At 42.2% G+C, this 23,866-nt stretch overlaps 1 protein-coding gene across 1 annotated transcript in view; it reads right to left on the bottom strand.

The window, feature by feature from the left end:
* Nucleotides 1–13,223, bottom strand: part of ALDH1A2 (aldehyde dehydrogenase 1 family member A2) — a 95,512-nt gene extending 82,289 nt beyond the window's left edge. Inside the window, exon 1 of the mRNA XM_026518572.4 lies at nt 12,832–13,223. Within this exon, the coding sequence (XP_026374357.1) occupies nt 12,832–12,948 (117 nt within the window). The 5' untranslated portion in view covers nt 12,949–13,223. The remainder of the gene's footprint in view (nt 1–12,831) is intronic.
* Between the last annotated feature and the right edge of the window lie 10,643 nt (nt 13,224–23,866).

Here is a 23,866-nt window from a genome sequence, read left to right on the forward strand (position 1 = left end):
AGGCTTCTTGCAACCAGTTCAGAAGCTATTTATTATAAAGATAACAACCAAGTCATTCCAAGAATTGTGAAACTCAAAGTAGTAAGAAATTGTGTTGGCTGAAATGATGACGAGTCCTGAGAAAGCAAAGAGTGGGCTATCATTTTAACAGCTGCATGATTTCAATAGCCGCCCCCTTGATACCACTCACAATTAGAGACACTCGTAAATAAGCCCCTCATTAGCTCTCTATACCACTAAGTTAGTCACTTTGCAAATGTTCATTAAAAGCAAAACGTTCGGTTTCTTTTTTTTTTTTTTTTTTTTCTTTCTTTCTTTCTTTCTTTCTTTCCTTTTCTTTTAGGTAAATGTAGTTTATGCTCCCGTGTTTGTACATACACGTCTACACCATATGTCGAGCAATAATCTCTCTCTTTAATTCAGATCATCGAGAGTTCCAGAAATCACTGATTTGTGTACTTCTTTTCCAAGCCTTCTCTTTTTCTCTGTTGGAATTCCTGGTAATGATACCAGAATGTGGGCAAACCTCATTAGTCTCCCTGCTGTTTACAAGACAGGATTTATGCTCAATGTGCTGAACACAATGACACACATCACTAAATGGCTAGAACTACCACCCAGGCTCTAATCTGAGAAATTTTTCACTCAGTACAAATACCTATCAGCATGGAGAAACATGGAAGAACAATTACAGCCAACACATGTAGTCTTTTAAGAGTACACCAATAAATACCCATTTGTGAAGGTTAATTTAATGCAACCCAGGCTGTTATCTGGAATAGTGTGTGTCACCAATTCAATCCATTAAGTAATTACTAAATTCTCAGGAGGGCTCACAGAAGTCAAATGTGGTTATTCCAGCTTCATTGCTTCTGGTCTCCCAAAGGACCGTGCAGGCCAACAGCTGGGAGAGCTGACTACGAAGGCTCCCAGGCAGAACTAGACATTTTAAGAAAACAGGTAAATGAATCTGACCAAGGAATGAGCGTCATCAAAGGCCTGCCTGACAGAAATACTGAAGGAGGCAGAAGCAGAAGAAATACTCAGGGAAGAGAAGAGAAAAAGATGGAAAACGTGAGAAGAAGGAGGACCTCTGACTGCAAAGGAGAGGAGAAAAAGAAATGTGTTCTCTCTGAAAGTGAAGACAGAGAAATCTGAGGACTATCAGATCTAGCTTCAAGGAGACAGCCTGTCAGCAGACTCCTTAGGTAGGATTTTTGAGCCATTCACAATAAAACATTCATCACGCATCCCAACTACCCCCCTCCTGGCACGGAAGCGCTGTTAAAGTATAGATATTGCACGAATGTCTGGGGCCCCCTCTCTTTTTCTCTGTTCTGCATCCCCACTGAGGCTGCATGCAACAGACGGAGCTAACGTGGCTAAGCCTTGTGAGGCATGATGGCTCATAAGAGGCGAGGTGGAACATATCCACCCGGCTCTTTCCGGCAAGTGTCTCTCCCACGTAGGTTATAGTCAAGTTACACAACATGATGGCCTATGGAGAGACAGGAAGCACAAGAAAGAAGGCGAAATATATTCACTTTCAATGGTCCCAGACATACTCCCAAGTAAATCTGAAGAACCATAGCGAAGAAAAGCACTTGTTGAATGAAAATAAAAATACAAACAAGCAGGATTTATTAAGGGCAGTACGCGGCTAACCAACCAGTGGGAATCCAAAAACACAGTTCTTTACCATAGCCTAAAGAGTCACACCTACCCGTGTGTTGATCGTATCAATCCTTCACTGTGTATGTGTGTGTGTGTGTGTGTGTTTTAATGAACACCTTCATCTTTGTGTGAAGTTGAAATTGTTGCTACAATACGTACTATAATTAAGTTTGGGATTTGTAGTCAAAGAACTGGGCTTGGGATTGTCCTAGTTGATACTCAGCAGAGCTTTAGGCTCACAGTTCGAATTTTACTGTCTTTGTTTGGTTCGTGTGCTTGTTCCTGTTGTTATGAGCAGGAAAGGAGGAAGACCGAGTCCTGAAATCGCCACCTACTAGCTACCAAGCCTGGAGAATGTATTTAACTTCAATATGCTTGATTTTCTCACTTATAAAGTGAGAAGGTTAATATAACATCCACATCATATGACTGCTGCAATTATTAAATGCAATCATTTGTGAAATCACTTTGAAAATTTTCGTAATGATATAAAAAAGAACTATTAGTAGCCAGTAATGGCAATAAAATATAACAAGTATTCATGTCACTGTAAGGCACTGAACTAGATGCTTCAGAAATACTAAGATGAGTGAGTGTATAATCTAGCACAGTTTAGGAGTAGGGAGTTACACAGACTAATGTAATCATACAAGGCAAAAATTGTACCACTTAGGACTAGTGCAAACAAGTAATATAGGCATTCAGAGAACATAGATTCATCCTAAAAAAAACAAGTGTGGGGCCAACTCCGTTAGGTATTACATAAGCAATATGCACAAAAGGGCCAGATTCAGTTTGAAGGTTGGAGAACTTCACTCTTCCTCAGTAGCTTTTTTAGAGCTAGAGGTACACATCCACAGATCGATAACTTACAAAATCCAAACACAAAAGTGAATTGTAACACCCGCTCTGAGTGCAAAACACAATGAGTTAAGATATAGCGAAATACAAAGTAATGTTACTTTCAAGCCTGGCGCTAACGAATAATTTAAATTCTCTAAACGAAGGGGATGAAGCACCGTATTGAATCAGTTATTCAAGAGAATGGTATATCAGAAATTCTTTTTCACATTGTGTCAGTTGTCATCCATCTAGTTTTTCTCCAGTCCTATAAACAAATAACACACAGTGAAGATTTCACTTATTTACCTGGTAAAGCTCCTTCAAAAAATGAGCGGTGTGTGTGTGTGTGTGTGTGTGTGAGAGAGAGAGAGAGAGAGAGAGAGAGAGAGAGAGAAGAGAGAGAACAACAGTGGCTAACGTTTGTGCACTTATTCTGTTCTAAGTAATACAAGAAAGGTAGGGAAATAAGTCCTGAATGAAAAAATGATCATGATCATATTACCCTAAAGTTTTATACAATGACTTCTTAAAGGTAGGTTTATAGATGCACTACTGTTCTTAGTTTAGGGAAACCAACATGTACTTAAAATCATCCACTGAAGTGGGACTAGTTTCTGATATTTTCCCATTACGGAGAAGACCAGGCTTAGAGAAAACCACACATTCTGAATCTCCTAATCTCGTTCCCAAATTGCATGGAATACAATTTTGAAGAATTCTTTACACATTAATATCATCTGATTTTTCCTATATGTTGTTACATCATTTGTCCTTAAGGTATACCTGTGTTCTTACACACATACGAATACCAATTACAGGTGGATTAAGACACAAAGAGAAAGATAAGTTTTTTAATAAAAATAAACTTTCAGAAGACTATATAAAAGAATATCTTGAAAAACTCGGCATACGGATGGATTTCTTTAAAAAGACACCAGAAGCACTAAACATAAAAGAAAAGATAGGGGCTCCTGAGGGCTCAATTGCTTAAGCTTCTGCCTTTGGCTCAGGTCATGATCCCAGGGTCCTGGGACTGAGCCCCACATCAGGCTCCCTGCTCGGGTGGAGGGGGAGCCTGTTTCTCCTTCTCCCTCTGCCATTCCCCCCGCTTGTGCTCTCTGGCTCTATCTCTGTCAAATAAATAAATAAATAAAATCTTCTTTAAAAAAGAAAAGATAGAAATATTCCTCTCTATGTAAAACCGTATGACACTACACTGGGAGGAGGAGGAAGAAACAACACAAGGGGGCAGAAAATTTTCACATGGTATATAACTGTCAAAAAATTATAATCCCAAGTACATAAAAATTGCTACAAGTCAGTAAAAATACACACATGCACACAGAAATGAGCAAATGATATACTAGCCAACTCACACAGGAGGATAGCCAAATGGCCCATAAACATACGGAAAGATGATAAACACATGGAAAGATAATAAAACAATGCAATGAGATACCATTTCACACAGATCAACCACATTTAAGAAGTATGAGAACTCCGAGTATAGGTAAGGACAGAGAGTAGCTGGGACTTTGATAGACTGCCTGTGGCAGTGGAAATTAACATTAACAGTGCTGGACACAAATTTGCAAGCCCTAATGAAGACGTGAATCCACATGCCCCAAAAGCCAGCAATATCACTTCACAGTATACATCCTAGAAGAGCCTCTCACCCAGGCACGTAAGGAGATATGCTTAGGAATATTGAATATGGCATTACTGTAATAGCAAAATGCTGGAGGAACCTTACATGTCGCTAGCAAAATGAATGAAAAACTGTAATATATTCAAAGAATGGGCTCTGACAACGAATGAATAAATGAATGAATGACGATGAATGAATTGCAAATGCATCCAATAACATGGAGGAATCTTGAAAATATTATGCTATCAAACAAGGCAAATTGCAGCACAGTACCATTCGTATAAAATATTAGCATGCAAAAGAAGAGTGTATATTGTTTATGGATACATATAGATATACAGACACATAAACCTATAGGAAAGATAACTGTCTCTGAGGAAGGAAGGGGGAAGAAAAGAGAGGAATGGAAGAAGATCACAGGTGGAGTTTCAATGTATTTCTTTAAAAAAAAATAGCAGCAAATATTGCCAAATGATAAGAACTAACAAATCTGGGTACAGCTACACAACGTTTGTAGTATTATTCTCTATAATCTTCTGTACGATTGAAACATTTCGTTTCTCGTCAAGTAGGTCTAACAATACAGTGTGCTGTTGGTTTGCAGAGCCTGAAGCATCTCTTCCCCTTCTGAATGCTCGTTCTGCTTTAAGTGCATTCGTCTCAAGCATCTGCATCTTCTATTATGCACCATCGTTATTTGTGCGCATGTCCTCACCCCACATCCAAGTGGGAATCCTCCCCAGCCCCTTCGGGGCAGGGCCCACATCTGTGGGTCTTTTCATGCCAGACAGTGACTAACAATGTTTTGTACATAAGTGGCCCAAATAAATGTCAAATGAATAAACAAATTAATAAATTCAGGGAAACAAAAGGGTAGCTCTGGCTGGAGTTAAAAATAAAAATGACCTCAAGATACAACAGTGAGATGGCCTGCCCTGTGAAAATCAAGTTATATTGGTATGTTGGGTATCAGACTCTAAAACATAGATGAGAAACCAGAATTCACTGGTTTCGGGTTTGCTCGGGAATTTAACCAGTCATTCTGATTTCTGATCTTCTCCCAGAAAAGGATTCTAGGCAAAAGTCCAATATTCACACCTAGGGAAATACGACTTTAAGTTATCCTCTATAGATTTCTATTGACACTTCATAATTTTGTCTTATCAGGCAAGGTCTTCTTATGTTCCCTTTCCCTTCCCACCATAAACACTCCATCATTACACACATATCAGCCCATAGACTGGGGGTATGTATCGGTTGTGCGGACTGGGTAAAGAATGAGGTTATTTTTGCCTGTTCCTTGGTTTACTTAAATCCACAATATTTTGTAAGATCCACTTACCTGGAGGTAGGTTCCATCATCTCTGTGGGAAGAGCCACCCAATTTATGCCATTTTTTGACTAAGTTTCATCTTTAAGAAATCCCCAGAAATGACCTGGGACCAAAAACCTGAAGAGTCATTGCACTTAAAATCAGAAGACGGAGGCTAGAGGAATGAAAAGAATGTATGAGAAAATGTATAAAAATATAATCTTTAATTATTTTGAAATTTTCCCCATATATTTTATAATCAAGACCGGAAAGTGTGTGGGTACCCCTGGTATCCTAAATTCTTTGTAAATAAGAGACAGGTGTGTCTAGTTTTAGCTGGACAATAGACTTAATCTTTTCAAAGATCTAGGGCTAAAAGCAACTGCTACTCTGGCCCTGCAAAGGTCAGCTTGTGAGGAGGAAAGGAAACAGAGCAGCTAACTACTTCTGGAGGTAACAGAGCTGAACTGAAGTAAGAGGAAAGCTTCCTTCTATAATAAAAATTAGAATGTTCACTCACAGACATTCTAATTTTTAACCACATTCTACAGAGGTCAATAAATCCCCGTGTTTAGCCCCAGGGAAATTTTGTTGAGAGCCCGGCAAAAGTCTAGGTGGTGAAAGCACCCAATTATTATTCCAACTGGAATTTTCAAAGGTTGGAAGTATTTCCAAATCATGTGACACAACAGAGACATGCTGTAAATAAACCCTTTAAGAGTTAAGATTCTGAAGGGAAACATTTTAAACATTATTTCATCTTAAAGGCCAAAAAACAAGCAATGGAGAAATGCCAGGGGTAAGAAATTCTCAATTTGGATAGTCTCATATATCTGAAAGGTAAAATGGAACGGAGCTCAAAGACATATCTGAAAAGGCAATTAATAATTATCCGAAGTGGGGCGCCTGGGTGGCTCAGTCTTGATTTTAGCTCAGGTCCTGATCTCAGGGTCCTGCGATTGAGCCCTGGGTCATCCGGCTCCGCGCTCAGACTGAAATGTGCTTGAGATTCTCTCTTTCCCTCTGCCTCTCGCCCCCTGTTCTCTTTCTCGCTCTCAAAATAAATAAATAAAATCTTTAAAATAAATTATCCAAAGTGACATTATGGCAATCACTTTTACATGCATCAGATTTGGTGTTTGAGGGGAAATGGGTGGCTTTGAAATGATCTGTCACAGCGAATAAAGAAATCAGTGAAATGCTAGAAGGGCATTCAAAATAGTCACTGCATGGGGGTTTTACTTTCTGGAAGGTGAAGTGCCCCAAACTGGGCAGTCAGGACCAGTGAAAGTCTCTTTAGTTTTAAATTATATGAACTACAAAACCTTCCCTAAAAAACTAAAAAACCTTCTAAAAGGTATATATACCTTCTGAGAATGTCCTCACGTGCTGGTATACCTCCGAGATTTATGTGCCAAAGACTTGGCAACATCTTTGCCCAAACTGCTTAAAATGCCAAAAATGGCCGTTTGCCATCTGACACACTTAGGGCCAGCCACTTGGGTGTACTGAGGCATATTAATGCCAAATTTTGGCACAAGTGTCAGATGTCGAATTTGATTATTAAAAGACTGGCTGGGAAATTGTTGGATTTAGTGACTTCTTAGTAAAGAGAAGACCTGAGTAGGGAAACCTCCAAGGGATCTCGTTTGATGAAAATCCAGTGTAAACACAGAAGGGACCCATAGCTACCCAGAATGCTAAACTCTATGACTAATTAAAATAGTACACAATGTCCTGCTTTATAAAATTCTATTGACCATACAATTCTGATCTTTCTTAAAATGGGCCTCGGTTCATCCATAGCTCCAAACGTAAAAATGAAATGAAATTAGCCCTTGGCTGATGACCATTCTATGTACTTTCACCCAGTTGTTCATTTAGTCCTGACAGCAACCCTGTGGTAGCTACTATGATCTCACATTTGGCTGATGTAGAAATTGACACTTCAGTGAAGAAACCCCTCAACAGGAGACAACATCCATACCTTGTTTACCGGTGCGTCTCCGGAGCCTGGAGGCACAGCGGGCGCTGTGTGCTGACTACACGTTGACTGCCCACACAGCTAATAAGTACACGTCTGACCAAGGTTTGAACAAAGTCCTAGTTTAACTCCGAGCCTTTCTTTTTCTAAATCAAGGGCTTATAAACTTTTTCTCAAATATAGGCCATGTGATCTCTGTTGCAACTAATTGACTCTACCACCGTAGTCCAAAAGTAGCTCCAGCTAATATGCAGCCGAATGGGTGTGGCTGTGTGCCAATAAAACTTTATGTACAAAATCAGGCAGATCATCTGTAGTTTGCTGACCACTGCAAGCTGTCACTAAGATAACTAAAAAAGACGAAAATATACATCAGTATTTCTAGTTCATCATCCAGCTGAGAAAGACTTGAGACAGAACTGCGTACATTGGTACTTGAGATGTTTTTGGTCTGGTCACGGTTTCATCACCGGGCTTGGGTAATGCAACAGAGAACGTATTACGCAGGCCTCGTCTCTCTTCAGCCTGGCTACAAGGAAATCAGACCTCACAGAAGAGGCACCTCAGAGAATCTTCTACCCTCAAATAGAAAAACTATCATTCCTCATTTTATAGAAGTGGAAGACAGAATTGTCTCAACAAATGATGATTCCATATGGTAGCGTAAGCCCGCAGAGCAGAAGGCATCAGGACCCTAGGAGAGTTATCTAACTCGAGCCCTACAATGAAGATGTTAGCTTCTCTAGTTTAAATGAAGATGTCACAAACATCAAAAGCTGTACAATTGTGAAAAAGTAGTCTTGAAAATCTGAGATTTCTATAAACAAGGAAGTGTGCTTCACAATTTATGATCAAGACAATCTCGATTAGAGGTTTGGAAACAACTAGACCCACACCATCTTTTAAGAAATAATCCCTGGGATAGGCAAGAATCTTGTCCTAGACCTAACAACAACAACAACTCAAAAGGCACATCAAAAATAGTAATTTAAAGTCAGTAATTTAAATAGTAATTTATTTTTTTATTTTTTTTTTAAGATTTTTATTTATTTATTCGACAGAGATAGAGACAGCCAGCGAGAGAGGGAACACAAGCAGGGGGAGTGGGAGAGGAAGAAGCAGGCTCACAGCGGAGGAGCCTGATGTGGGGCTCGATCCCAGAATGCCAGGATCACGCCCTGAGCCGAAGGCAGACGCTTAACTGCTGTGCCACCCAGGCACCCCTAAATAGTAATTTAAAGACACAGCTGCTTCTTAAGAGGAGTGGACCAGTACACGTTCGCCCCATGTTTGCAATAGAAGCAACACAAAGAATAAAGATTTAAACTCTTTCTCTCAGAAAACCAAGTCAAAACAAAACAAAAATCCAAAAACAAAAACAACTATGTGACTGTTAAAAAAAACAAAGTGTATGGTGAAGCAAGTTCCAGCAGTTTTTTTAAAAGTCAAGGCCAAGGTCTTCCTTATCAATTATTTCTACTTCTTCCCTTTCCCTCTCCTTCAAAAGGTTTTACAAGGATCAAATAAGATACACGTGGAAGTGCTAAGTAAACCATTAGGCCCCATAAACAATGTAAGTGGCACTACACATTTTATTATCATTATTGTTATTACATTGATCGACTGAACTATTGCCATGCTGACAATTAATTTTTGGCACTCAGTCTTTCTAATAAGACCCTAACTAAGCTCCTGGAAGGCAAATGCCCGACTAGCATAATGGAGAGCACTGTCATTAGGAATACTAACAACACTCAATGGTCACTCAAACAGCCTTTGGACCGAATTGAAATTGACCCCAGAAAACAGCAGATGTTCAATAAAAAGTTTTTAAATGAACAAACAAATAAATAAACAGCAGTTACCCAGTGCACATTAGCTCTGATTTTCAATTGATTGTCTTTTATTTTTTCTAGTTTAGTAGACTAGTCAGTACTCCATAAATGTTCCCTTCCTCCCTGAGTTCTTGCTCCCCACAGCATCAGATGCTGGAAGAAAACACAACCCCTTATGTTACTGTTAGTTATAGGCATAAACTGTCACTGAAAAAAAACGCTCAACACAGAGACAGCACAATGTGTGTGTGTGTGTGTGTGTGTGTGTGTGTGTGTGTGTAACAGTGATGTGGCTGTAGGGAGGAACTACTGGAGCCAGAAGAGATGACAGAGACAAAAGAGAAGGTAGGGGTGGGATAAAGACCGAGAGATTCTAAAGACCTTCTGGGAATCTGGAAGAAATCTGCCCTGCAGTTAGGGGCAGTCAGTAAAGTGCTAGCCTTGATTTTACAATGTGTGAACTCCTATAATATATTCAGCCGTACGAAGTTTTAAAAACCAGACTGATGAAAGAGAAACAATTCCGAAAAGCTTTAATTCATAAAAACACAGCTAAAAGCAATCAGATTCCTGCGATAGCTGATAAGCAGTCTTCTCAGGATACAAGCAAGAGTGAGTACACATTCTCTTGGCCTCAGAGTGGTCCCCTTGCTACTTCTTGTTGGCGGACTTAGCACTCTTTCTTGACTAAGGCAGTCTTTGGAAAACAACAACAACACCATGTTCCTTAGTAAGGAATCTTTTTTAAAACTTGGGATTTAGCTCACTGCATTAAGGAAATAAAATCAGACATATACCAATGATGGTACTGCCATTGATCCTTAGTCTAAAATGGGTATTAGAACTTCGGAGAGGTAGGCTTATTTTTAAAACTCAATATAACTGCATGAAAGTCAATATAGGAAGACAGCTTTAGCCCTTTCAGCATTCATGGAGACCAAACTGTAATTCTGGAGTATTTTCACTGGAACTTTGACAAAGGTGTAACTTTTATTTCTGATGATCTCTCCCATTCCCCCATTGATAAAAAATGCAAAATACTTTTAAAAGAGGAAGAACGGTGAAAAATACAGGAAAATACAAGATCACAAATGCAAAGTTTTCTGAACCCATGCTGCTTGAAATTCTCATAATCTGACCATTTACAAGTAGGTAGTGACTTCATGTTGGTCCCCAAAACACATTTAAAAATCCTGTTGTAATATCCTTCTCTAAAGATGTATTCGTTTAAGAAGACAAATATGATGAAGGATCCGTCTTGTTTATCTTGTACCACTTTGTGACACAAATACCATATTTGTTTCTTATGTGTTTATTCAACAAGCCCTCCAGCACAGAAATTTCTAAGCCATTACTCTTTTAAAAATTCCTGATGAATGTGGTACTACTGTTCCAAAGGACGAACTGTCCATTCTACCTTTTTCATTCTTCTGTTTCAAATTACCAATACCCCTCACTTCTGATCACAAGTGAATTTTTATAAACCTTTCCACTAATCTTATTTTCCTTTTAAGTAAAAAATCATTACCCATTACCCTCAGCTACCAACAGAGCAGCTTCTGCTCTTCACGTTAAAAAAGCTGCTCGCCCATGACGCTTGTCTCAGAAAATTTAGAAGCCTCGCTAAAAAGCTGAGGAAGAAAGCTGCTGGGAATGTTCACAGATATCTGATTTAACAAGGTTCTGTGAAAAGAGCTTGCCTTTAGATTAGCATTACTCAGTGTTTACGAGGGTTGTTTGTCAAGCCAAAAATAAGGTGCCTCCTCCCCACAAATTAAAGAGTCAAGTTACAATCCATTATTTCATTTCTGATTGTTTTTCTTTGTAATAAGTGGGAAAGTGGATACTGGATAAAAGTCTCTCCCGAGCTAAAAGACTCTACATTAAAGGCTTCAATTAGCTATAAATCAGTTGTCTTTCCTACCGGGGGAGAACAAGAGAAAAAGAGAGCAGGGGTAGTCGGAGAAAAAGAAAACTGGAAGAGCTTCCAAATTAAATTCCGGGATACCTACTGCATACCTAAAACTCCTTTCCGGGGCTGGGAGGAAAATCCAAACAAAAGTTAAGACTAAAATCGAACCCTCCCGAATAGGAGAGTTCACTCCTGTCTCACAGGGAGATCTTGGATCTTAAGACCTTTAAAGAGAGGCTGAAGAGGTTAGGGACCCTCATAAAACAATACGTTTATGCTGTATACTTTTCCTGCTTGTTCCCAAACCCAGATATGTGCCCCGCATTGGCACTATTGTTATGCAAACAGTGTCTAAATGGCTGTAACCATTAACGACCTCCCATTAAAATGGCTTTCAAAAATTTGTCACACCATCTAAAAAAGCTAACAGGTACATCAGAGCCATCATAAATCGGGCATTCAGAACACGAATCACCTTGATTTGTATCCTAAAACTAACGCAAGTAAAAATGCAATATTCGGATTTTTAAAAAATTTATCTTTCAACCATTAAGCCTGAACCAAACAATTTACTTCTCAACAAATTTAGTTTATCTTGTAATAAGCATTATGGGAAACAACTTTAACCCTATTGTGTGCGCGCCTTGTGTGTTTAAGTTAACAGGGAGAAATTTAGGGTGGAAATCAACTGAAAGGATAGAAAATCAAACAAGAGAACTGTAAAATGAACTCCAAGGAACATGACTTTAAATCCCATCTATCTCCCCTCTTCCCATGCTATAACGTTATAATCACCCCCGTGTGTCTAATTAATATATTTTTTCTATGTGGAATTCGTAGTAAGTAAATTCAATTTACATTAAAGTAGCGAATGCATATTCTTTTTTACGTGGTGCAACAGCAACAAAAAATCCTGCTTGGCAAACCCAAGATGTCAGAGTTCGTTATAAAAGATTTCTTTTCGGTCCGAAAGCGAGCCCGTTAATTTGCGTCCATTTAGAGAGTTTTCGAGTTTTCCAGGAGAACTGCCACTGCCTAAAATTCGAACGAAATGCCGACCCCGGAGCTGCCGGTCGCCAGCAGCCAGGTTTCCGCGCAATCTGCAAGGGCGGCCGGAGCGCCGCGCGCCTGGTCATTCCTCCCGGAAAGCCGCTCCGCACGCGCGGGCTTCTGAGGACCGAGCGGGACGCGCAGCCCCGCGGCCCCTGAAGGCGCAGGGCCGCCGGGAAGAGCGGCCGGGCCGCATGGCCCACCTGGCGGGAACCCTTCCTCCCCACTTGAGGAGTCGAAGCGGTGCCGACGCCTTGCCCGCGGCAGCCCGGACCCCGAGAATCGGACTGGAAGGCAGCGGCAGACGCGGCATGGGTAAGGAGCCGTTGACCGCGACCCCCGGCGCCGCGCTTCAGGTTGGGGCGAGCCCTGAGGTGTCCCGAGACCCCGGCAGGCCTTCGGATGCCCCAACCCCGAGGACGGGGCTTCTCTCCGCCGCGCGGGGATGACAGGCTGGTCCGGCCACCCCGGCCCCTGACCCCGTCACGCCGCCCTCGCCCCCTAACAGATCATGGGCAGGAAGGAAGGTTCTAGAAAGCCTTGGCGGACGGCAGGTCCTCACCGGCCGCTTACCTTGGTGTACTTGATTTCGAGGTTGGGCGTGGGCGATGGCAAGAGGTGCAGGGACGCCATGAGGGCGGCGGGGTCAGCCTTCACCTCGCCGGGCATCTCGATCTTACTGGAAGTCATGGTGGCGGGCCGAGGTCTCGCTCGCCCGCGGCGTGGGCTGTGCGGGCTGTGCGCGCGGTCCGCGGGCCGGGGGCGCGCTCGCCTGTATATAGGCAGGTGTCAAGCTGGGGCTCTTCTTATTGGACGTGAGGGCCGAAGCGCGGGGGGCTGGTCCATCCTACCTAGGACGCCCGGGCGCAGCCCCGATTTACATAAAGCCCGCCGCCCGCGCCGCGCGGTCCGTTCCCTCGGCGCCCACGGTCAAGTGCGGCCGGCGACACAGGCCCACGCCCACCCCGCTGCCGCCGCCGGCCTCGACGGCCAGAGCGGGAACCCGCGCCGCGGCCGCGCGGGGCTCGGAGACCCGGACCGGCCTCGTTCGGGCTCGGGCGGAGGCGGCGGGGGGCGCACCTTGGCGGATGTCGGGCACGGGTCGTGGCCCCAGAAGCAGAGCGGGCGGGGGCTGACGCGGTCTCAGCGGAGGAAGCTCCCAGGGCGCGGAAGGCGGCTCTTGGGGCGCCAAGCGAGCCCGGCTGCTGATGGGGAGCGTCAGGGGCGCCTCCCACCCACGTCCCGGGGCACGCCGAACACGCGTTCGCCTTCTCTCCCGGAGACCCGGGGGGCGCCCTCCGCTCTCTTTCCTCGGGCAGGCGGCCCGGCACACACCCACTCCCCACAATGGAGCCCGAGGTGCGCCGCGGCCGCAGGGTCCGGGACGGGTAGTAATGAGTGCGAGTCCTTCGCCCCACACTCAAAATTAAGGATCCCCGCAAGGCGGCCCTCGCCGGGCTTCTGCCGCCCAGGTGCTGCCCTCTGCCGGCTGGGACCGCCCCGGGCGGTCCGGGCTGCTCCCCAGGATGCTGGGCGCTGGTCCTTATAGGCTCTTGGGAGTTACATGTTTCATTGGCCTCTCTTTTTCTTGGATCCCCCCTTTTAGCCCTTAACTCCTCGCCCCCAAATAACACAATGATATATTTGCTTTGCTTTTCTGTTGTTTTTCACGCCAACAGCAATCATCCCGCCAGACATGGGTTTCCTCACTTAACTACCCATTTGGGGTTGAGCTTCCATATCTACATTCCCCCCTCCCCCGCCAATTTAGGTGTTTATGTTGTTCCAACAGGCCTTCTTGTAGTTTGTGGGAGCCTAGAGGTTAGCATATAGGTGTACGTCCAGAACCCAGAGATCCCATCCCAGAACGGGTTTTGGGCTGGGTGGGCCAAATCTGGGCTTCAGATAAAAAAGACCTCTATAGGTCACATCTCCTCCTCACTCCCAGTGTAAGATTGACAGGCGCCTGATTCTTCTTTTAAACGCCATATTCAGAGCCGCTACAACCTTATTTCTTCTTATGTTAAGGGTCAGCCCGAAGAGATCTTGCCTTAGATACTTTCCCTAACTAAAAATGCCTAACACTCAGTGCCTGGCTACTAACCAATAGTAGAAATAGACAAAAATATTGCATTTCAGTATTAGGTCTCTAGAAATAAATTCCAGCCTCTCAGCACCCAAAGTAACTACCCAAGATTACCAGAGTGAATTACCTCAGTTTAGGCAATAGAAAGATCAATTCACAATGGGATCTCAGAATGGCCAAAAATTGTGTTCTAGTAACAGTCAAGGTTCATTAGATACAGGTTTTTTGGTTTTTTTTTTTTTTTTTTTTTTGGTAAGCCTTGGAGAGTTGGAGATACAACTGAGGAATCAAAAAAATAAAGTCCCAGAATTAGCTGGTAAAAGAGGGAGAAGATAGTAGCAAGGGGGAATCAATGGTGCTCGGGGAACAATTCTGCCAACATGTTTTGCAAGGCACCATACTGGAGGCTAGATTACAAACGAAGTGAGTAGCCGATACCCTCAGTGAGCTGGAATCCCCTCCCCGCAGGGAGGTAGGTCACTGAGGGGGGGTGGGGAAAAGTTACAACAGAGCACCAGCCAGATGATCCGGGGGTCCGCTAAGGAAGAGGTCGGCTCTCTGGGAACGCTGGCCTTTGAGCTGGGCCATAAAAGGAGAGGTGAGGCGTCCACAGGCCAGGAGAGGACAGAGTAGGTAGTAGAGTCCATAAGAGCAAAGGCATAGAAATGCGAGGGAGGGGGCATCGATGTGGCTGGTGGAGCGGCGGATGAGCCTGGCAAGGCAGTTGACACAGGTTGTAAGGACCTTAATTCTTGAGACACTGAGAAGCCATCGAAAGATTCTGAGCATGAAAAAAAGGGAGATCTGTATAAATTACACTGATAAATGAATATTGTCAGGAAAGTCTCTCACAAACTAGAAACCATTGAGCTCTATTCTTCTCCACGCATAGGACAGGGGTGTTCCCCTTTGACCCACCTCTTGCTTGCTAACTCTAGTTCTAGCACCATGGCTGGAAAAATGTCTCCCAGGGAAGAAGCAGTATGATGGAATCATTAGCATTTGTTACACAGTGACGTAGAGCAAATAAAGAGATTCCATCTTCTCCAGGCAGGAAAAGGAGGATCTCTTAGCTTTTCCTCATAAATAGCTCCAAAAGGTCTAGTGCATTCTTTTTTTGTCCAATTCAAGATGGGGTACAAGATTGAGCAGAAAAGAACAGTGAATGATAATGACGTCTTCAGTGTACGTTTTCTTCATTTCTGTTTGTAGGACTTATTCTGCAGCTACTTACTGCCAGAACCTCTTTTCTCACATTCTTAGTCTTTCCTTCGATTCTCTTTCTTTTACTCTCTTGTCCTATTATTTTCTCATTTCCTCTAGAGAGTTCACCATAGTTAAAGCAGCCATCTTCCCCACAACTACCTTCAGATTTCTAGCATTTCGAAATTCACTCTTTTCCATGATTTGGTGAAGAAACATTTTTTTCCCACCCTTATAATGTTTCCTTCTTCCACCCTCTCCCATCTGTAATTATTTATTGTTTAGGATACATCTTGTTTATAAAACCCCTTGCACAAGGGAACACAAGCTGCAGCGTGCTCTGTTTCCTTGTGAAAACAATTTATTAGGCCTGGTGGAACCAACATCCTGGAGTTGTAGCGGCGAAAAATAAATTCTTGCCTCATATTTCCTCACCTAAATAATAGAATGCAAAGCTGTAATTTTAAGGCACCCACTTTATGTGAAGTTAGTTTTTGGTTTTTGTTTTTTTTTTTAAGGTATGAAACCATAGCAGGGGCTTATTTTTAGCTTGTAGTTATGGAGGAACAAATTGAGAAACATGCTTTAGAAAATCAATGAAGGAAACCGAATGGAGCACAAAGATTCCTCCTCCCAGCCAAGGAACACTTTTGGTTTTGACAACAACAATGTCCAGCTTGAACTTCAAGCTTCCATGTTCAGGGGCTATTTCAGCCTCAGGTGGCCCCGCTTAATTGCCTTCCTGTTGCCATTACTAACCATGCTGACAGCCTACCTTTTCTAACAGATACACTTGCATTTTAATTTATCTGCACAAATAAATCACACATTATAGCATTTCTCTCTTCCGGGTTAATTGAATCAGTTCCTTAAATGTCTCTAAGTCTAATGATTTAAAAGGAGCACATTGTTTGAAATATTTAAAAAATTAGGGCCCTTGGGTTGTATGCGGAATGATCTCAGAGCTTATTTCAGATATAAGTGTTTCCTAATGATCTCATTCATCTCAAACGGGATATGCTCAGCTACTTCATTTAAAATGTTTCCTGAAAACTCTAACAGGAAAGCTTAATACAAAGTATATTTATAGAGAGATGGTATTTAATTTATTAACCAAAGCTTATACAGAGCATTACATGTTTTTATCCGGAATGCTTAATGAAGTATTTTGGACCCCTTCTGAAAGCTTCTATAAAACAAATTCACTTATATTTTTATTTAACGTGAATATTAACTTTTTATTTGGGATCTAAACACTCATTTAATTATCCTGTTCCTTCCAACATCTAGAAGGAAAGAGGCTGAGATTGTGGCATTTATTAACCATAAAAATTCTCTACATATTAAGTCCCGCATACCCCAGTGTGGCCTCTGGTCACTGTATTCTATGAAAAGGGGGTATTTATGGCAGGGATTAGATTCCTAATTGGTTATGACTCCAAAAATAATGTTTTGTTACAAAACACAGTTCTTTCCTTTTAAAATATATCCTCTCCCTTTTGGGAGCCTCGAGAGACTATTTTAAAAGTGGAAACTAGATTTGGCTTTGTTGTAAAGCCCAGTTCCACCTCATATATGTTTTAGAAGCTTCAATCTAGGGGAGGGATGAGCTCAGCACTTTATCGATAGTCACACTTAACGGGCACAGGGAGAAATTAAAATCCCAGCTCTGCCGCCTTCTCTGCGGGGCCTGAGGAAAAAGGCATTAGCTCCCCCTGCAGTTGATGGCATGTATGTGCAAACGAACGCAAAATGTCGAATGGCAAAAGTTTGGATTTAGTGTATTTTATCTGCTTCTGGTGAGAAATGTTTGGAGTTGTTACAGTTTTCATTTGAATTAGGCTGCAGGGGGAAAAGAAATCTCAGAATGCAGACAAATTTCAAACTACAGTTAATTTAGGAGAGGGACTTTCATTAGAAAAGCTTTTGACTTTTAGGAACAGAATGATTGCGTTCATTAGCCGACAGTCCTGCTCGTACAGTAGTCTAGAGCTTGCGGTGTCCCCGAGCCAGTCACACGGGCGTGTCTCAGATGGGGAGCAACTATTTTTATCATGGTTGGTGAGGAAGGGTTACTAAAAAAAAGAACCCCTTTGGCATGTAACTAAGTTAAGTTTGCTTCTTTGTTTTCCTTCCATGTTCCTTAATTTGCAGTTTTCCTTTCACTTTTAAAATTCTTCACATCTACACGTAACTCTTAACTGCTGCTGCTTACTTTAGGGCTCGCCCATTCTTTTTTTTTTTAATAATATTTTTTTATTATATTATGTTAGTCACCATACAGTACAACCCTGGTTTTTGATGTAAAGTTCGATGATTCATTAGTTGCGTATAACACCCAGTGCACCATGCAATACGTGCCCTCCTTCCTACCCATCACCTGCCTATCCCATTCCCCCACCCTCCTCCCCTCTGAAGAAACAAACTGAGGGCTCTCGCATTCTTAAACATAAGCTCCTTCCCCAAGTCCTTCTGCCCTTAGGCGGTCAGTCATCCAGAGGGTCTTTCTTCATGTGGAATGGTCACGTGAACTTTGGTGATATTTGATATCCATGTTCACAAGAAGACGAGGCTCGTTGAACAGTCATCATCTCCCTCTTTTACATGCTAGAATGAGCCACTGAAACTCTTTTCACTTTAGATGTCTTGAAAACAGAGGGGAAGTGCCGCTTCTTTCTTCTCAACCACACAATTCAAGCTGTGAAGGACACAGGGCAAAACTGGGAGGCATTCAGAGCCGGGACACTGACACCCAAGATGGGACATCCCACCCCAAACTGCAGAGAACGGGTGTCCTGCTTCAGGCATACATATTCCCCCTTCTAGGGCGTCTGTGACTCCCTGACTACTGGTGCTAAACATAGACTCTGTCCTCTCTCTACCGGTCACAGAGGTCCTACTGAACAACTATTCCCTGACAGTACATTAAGAGCCAAGCACTGACATGGAGTCTCCGAAGAACAAAAAAGAAGCATATGGGATGACAGTGGCTGCGGACATGAAGCTCTCCAAGGGCCGGATGAGACAAGAAAGAAGCGGAAGCTGCGGTGCACAATGAGTGAAAGGCTGTGGCAGACACGGCACAACCTGTTGGCAAATCCCTTTGTCGACCTTTCCATGGGCCTCTAGGAGCTACGGGGGGGGGGGGGGGGGAGGCATACGACACAAGTGGTAAAGATAACATCTCCCAAAACATGGGCCAAAAAAGAACTCCTTCGAAATCTTTTAGTGTGAAGCCAGCTAATGTGATTAGAGAGGTTGGCTATTTGTAAAATTGCAATTCCCAAAAGCAAATACTCAGAGCCGAGATTCCTTCTACTTCCCAAATCCAAGTCAAATGTTCTCAAGTATAAGACCTTTTGGTACAGACCTATCCAGAAGAGAAGGTAGAGGGACCAAGGGCAGCTGAATTTTTTCCTCACTTAGGAAGAAGAGAAGGCATTACGTATGACATTAGGTCATGATTCTAATGGTTACATCTCTGCTATGGATTGATATTGCCCCCTCACTCCTGCTTAGTTGGGATGATCAGACATTTCATGGAATGGTCCAGTGGTTTTCAACCCAGCTTCCAATTATAATCATGTCGGGAGCCTTAATGGAGGCCTGGTTCCACCTCCGAAGATTTCAGTTAGTCTAAGGTAGGGCCCAAGGCACTGCTATTTTTAACAAAACTTCCCGGTGTCGGTAAGACACAGCCAATTTTGAGAACCATTGGTTATAACCCACAGAAGGTTAAATCTGTGGAGTTACTTGAATCCACTCGGCAACCTCTGGGTTGGGAAAGTGGATTCCATGCTTCCTACTCTGTAGTGCTCTTTGATTTGCTATTTTTAAATTTACTATTTGAAAAACACATCAAGCCTCAAATGGATTGACCTTTCTGCTAATGTATTTCACCTAAATTAGCAGAGGCAATTAACTAATTTATATTGCAATTGTGCACTTTCCCGTTCACATTTATCAGCTCTTAAATGCTCGATCTGGTGTTGCAGTTTAAATTTTTTATTATTACCCTTTAAATCTGAAGAAATGTCTTACATCTAATTAGCCAAACTTACATATTCAATTAATAGATTCATTATGGGCTAATGAATATGGAGGCAGCACGAGGGCAACATCTGCTTGCCAGTTGAAAGGACTCAAACTTTCTGCCATGAAAAAAGAAAAATCTGTCCTATAACTAAAACAGCTTGAACTTTCGGTTTTCACCTTTCTGCATACTGGAATGCCCATAAGGAGTTTTAGGGGCCTGCTAACACAGGAAAGACAATATATTGTCCAGAGATAACTGCCGTTCCAGAGAAATATGAGAATCAGAACTGCAAAAGAAATACACCTCCGCGGACCCTTTTCGATATAAAACCCATACAGGTCTAGATTTTCACCTCAAATTATTGAGGTTTTTCTAACCTGCATTTTTCATGAAAAATGCTTAAGAAAATAAACTCAATGAGGGGCACCTAGGTGGCACGGCGGTTAAGCGTCTGCCTTCGGCTCAGGGCATGATCCTGGCGGTATGGGATCGAGCCCCACATCAGGCTCCTCCGCTATGAGCCTGCTTCTTCCTCTCCCACTCCCCCTGCTTGCGTTCCCTCTCTCACTGGCTGTCTCTATCTCTGTCGAATAAATAAAATAAAATCTTTTAAAAAAAAAAAGAAAGAAAATAAACTCAACGGAAAAACAAACATCACAAATGAAACAAAATCTTTAACCTCCTGTAATATACTTTAGGATCGTTCCAAACTCGTGTGACTTCATAGATTTAAAGATATGGCCAGACATACCTTGGGAACTGGACAGTTCAGTTATCAGTTATATTTGGAATCTAGATAATTCAGAGACCTAAAATGAATTTCCACAATGTTTTCAATTATTGAAATTCTGGTTTTTTATTTCTCTGGCTATGAGGAAACTAGACATTTTTAGTAATCATGAAAAAGCCATGAGTTTCAGGAAAGGTGGCTGAGAGCTAGAATTCATGTGAAAGACTCTTTTTAGAGATGGCAAGATTGTGGGGAAAATAATCAGGAATCCCTTCCCAAGCACGTGTTAGGTCCCACGTCAGAGCAAGAATTAAACGAGTGACTTTGGACTCGTGTCTGCGATGTGACAGTAAGGGTATTTCAGGACATGTGCATGCTACCATACCGGGGCATTATAAATCTTTTTTTCTTTTTTCATTTTAGACTCCTTACATTCAAGCCGACACCTGGAATATGAGAAGACCATATTTCTTACTTTCAATGATAGAAGTGCACAGTCCCAATAATCCTTGCTATCGTATCAACTGCACATTTGTCAAATATTTTTAAAATGAATTACTGTGCTATTCCTTATGAGTACTACTGATGGCCTCCTACATGCCTAGCACTGGCCAGGCTCCCTGGGGATATGACAAAGAAAATTATAAGGTCTGGTCATACCTCAAGGAATTAATAATTCGATCCTCATAAGAAAAATCTCTATAAGTGACAACACATATACCCAGGCGAATAAGATTTACTGCATTTCAAAGGTGATTTATCCTCTTCGGTATCTGAAAAAAAAAAAAAAAGTGCCTGGGTGAGTAAATGTTCCCCATGCTTCTCCCAGTAGAAGCAGCAGAGGAAAAAAGAAAAAGAAAAACCAAAAAAAAAGGCCCCTGGTCTGCTCAGGGGGCCTGGAAGGAGAACACATAAGCAATACCTGAGTCAGAGGGATGTCAGAGGGGTACCCCTGCTATACAGGGCCCTGAAGTTACAAATACAAAAAGAACCAATTTAATAAAAATACCCAGGCACCTTGGTCATTCAAGATCTGCCTTTCAGGGGCGCCTGGGTGGCACAGTGGTTAAGCGTCTGCCTTCGGCTCAGGGCGTGATCCCGGCATTACGGGATCGAGCCCCACATCAGGCTCCTCCGCTAGGAGCCTGTTTCTTCTTCTCCCGCTCCCCCTGCTTGTGTTCCCTCTCTCGCTGGCTGTCTCTATCTCTGTCGAATAAATAAATAAAATCTTTAAAAAAAAAAAAAAAAAGATCTGCCTTTCAGTGCTACTAAGCCCTAAATATCCACTGTCACCACTAACACAGTTCAGGCCCCGAGGAACTGCTCCTCCTCATCTCTTGTCCTGTGTCCTGAAAACAAAAGGCAGCGTGCGCGCTGGAAGACTGGCACGTGAAGCATGGTCTTCGTGAGCGCACAGGGAGGGTCTGAGCAGCGCAAGCGTGGAGGTGACGAAAAGGACAAATGAGCTAACTTACCAAGTCCTTTGTCTCCGACAGCGTGAGTGCAACAGGCTTCCAACGTGGAAGCGTTGCTGCCCGAGAGTGCCAAGCGTCCATTTTCTTGCTTCTCTTCATATTCCAGTAGATGGCTTTCGTGGTAGTCACAAATTAACACGGTGCTCTTATCAGTTGTATGCATTCACTGAGGAATATTTTGCAATATTAAACAATTTATAATACTTTAAAACATGTATGTATGTACGTCTAGACATAGCCTGCAGTAAGTGTGATTTTTTTTTTTAAGATTTTATTTATTTATTCGACAGAGATAGAGACAGCCAGCGAGAGAGGGAACACAAGCAGGGGGAGTGGGAGAGGAAGAAGCAGGCTCCCAGCGGAGGAGCCTGATGTGGGGCTCGATCCCATAACGCCGGGATCACGCCCTGAGCCGAAGGCAGACGCTTAACCGCTGTGCCACCCAGGCGCCCCAGTAAGTGTGATATTGATTCTTTATCTTGGCAACTAGATGGATATTAAACTCTAGAATTTCTAATAGTTTTATGTTTTTTAATTTGTAATTCCAGTATAGTTAACATAGAGTGTCATACTAGTTTCAGGTGCGCAATATAGTGGTTCAGCACTTCCATACAACACGTGCCCTCCTTCATCCCCATCATGTGTTTCACCCATCCCCCCCTTCTCTCCCCTCTGGTAACCATCAGTTTGTTCTCTGTAGTTAAGAGTCCGTTTCTTGGTTTGTCTCTCTTTCTCTTTTCTCCCCCTTTGTTCATTTGTTTCGTTTCTTAAATTCCACATTGGAGTGCAATCATATGGTATTTGTCTTTCTCCGACTGACTTATTTCACTTAGTGTTATACTCTCTAACTCCATCTATGTCATTGCAAATGGCAAGATTTCATTCTTTTTTATGGCTGAATACTATTCAATTGTATGTACATACAACATCTTCTTTATCCATTCATCTATCAGTGGACACTTGGGCTGCTTCCATGATTTGGCTATTGTAAGTAATGCTGTTATAGACATAGAGGTGTATGTATCCCTTTAAATTAGTGTTTTTGTATTTTGGGGGTAAATATCCAGTAGCGTGATTACTGAATCATAGGGTAGTTCTATTTTTAACTTTTTGAGGAATCTCCATTCTGTTTTCCACAGTGACTGTACCAGTTTGCAAGCCCACCAACAGTGCAAGAGAGTCCCTTTTTCTCTGTGTTTTTGATCTTAGGCATACTGATAGGTGTGAGGTGATAGCTCCGTGTAGTTTTGATTTGCATTTCCCTGATGATGAGTGATGTTGAGCATCTTTTCGTGTGTCTGTTGGCCATCAGTAGCTCTCTAGATCCATTCATGGTTCCATCCATATTGTCACAAATGGCAAGATCTCATTCTTTTTTATGGCTGAGTAATATTCCGTTGTTTATATACTACCTACTCTTTATCCATTCATCTATTGATAGGCACTTGGGTTGTTTCCATATCTTGGCTATTATCATTGATACTGCAATAAACATAAGGGTGCATATATCTTTTTGAATTATTTTGTTTGTTTGTTTTCTCTGGGTAAATACCCAGTAGTGGAATTACTGGATCATATGATATTTCTATTTTTAATTTTTTGAGGAGCCTCCATCCTGTTTTCCATGGTGGTTGCATCAATTTACATTCCCACCAATAGTGCACAAGAGTTCCCTATTTCCATTTCCTTGTCAGCATTTATTATTTCTTGTCTTTTTAATAGTAACCATTCTGACAGGTGTGCGGTGATATGTCATTGTGGTTTTGATTTGCATTTACCTGATGATGAGTGATGTTGAGCATCTTTTGATGTGTCTGTTGGCCATCTGTATGTCTTCTTTGGAAAAATGTCTGTTCAAGTTCTCTGCCCATTCTAAAATCAGATTATTTGGGGTTTTTTTGATGTTGAGTTTTATAAATTCTTTGTGTATTCTGGATAGTAACCCTTTTGGGTATATCATTTGCAAATATCTTCTCCCACTCCTTAGGTTGCATTGTTGTTTCATTGGTGGTTTCTTTCGCTGTGCACAAGCTTTTGATTTTGGTATTTATTTTCATGATAATTTTTTGGTTGTTTAC

Source organism: Ursus arctos, unplaced genomic scaffold, assembly GCF_023065955.2.
Source record: "Ursus arctos isolate Adak ecotype North America unplaced genomic scaffold, UrsArc2.0 scaffold_36, whole genome shotgun sequence".
NCBI classification, from domain to species: domain Eukaryota; kingdom Metazoa; phylum Chordata; class Mammalia; order Carnivora; family Ursidae; genus Ursus; species Ursus arctos.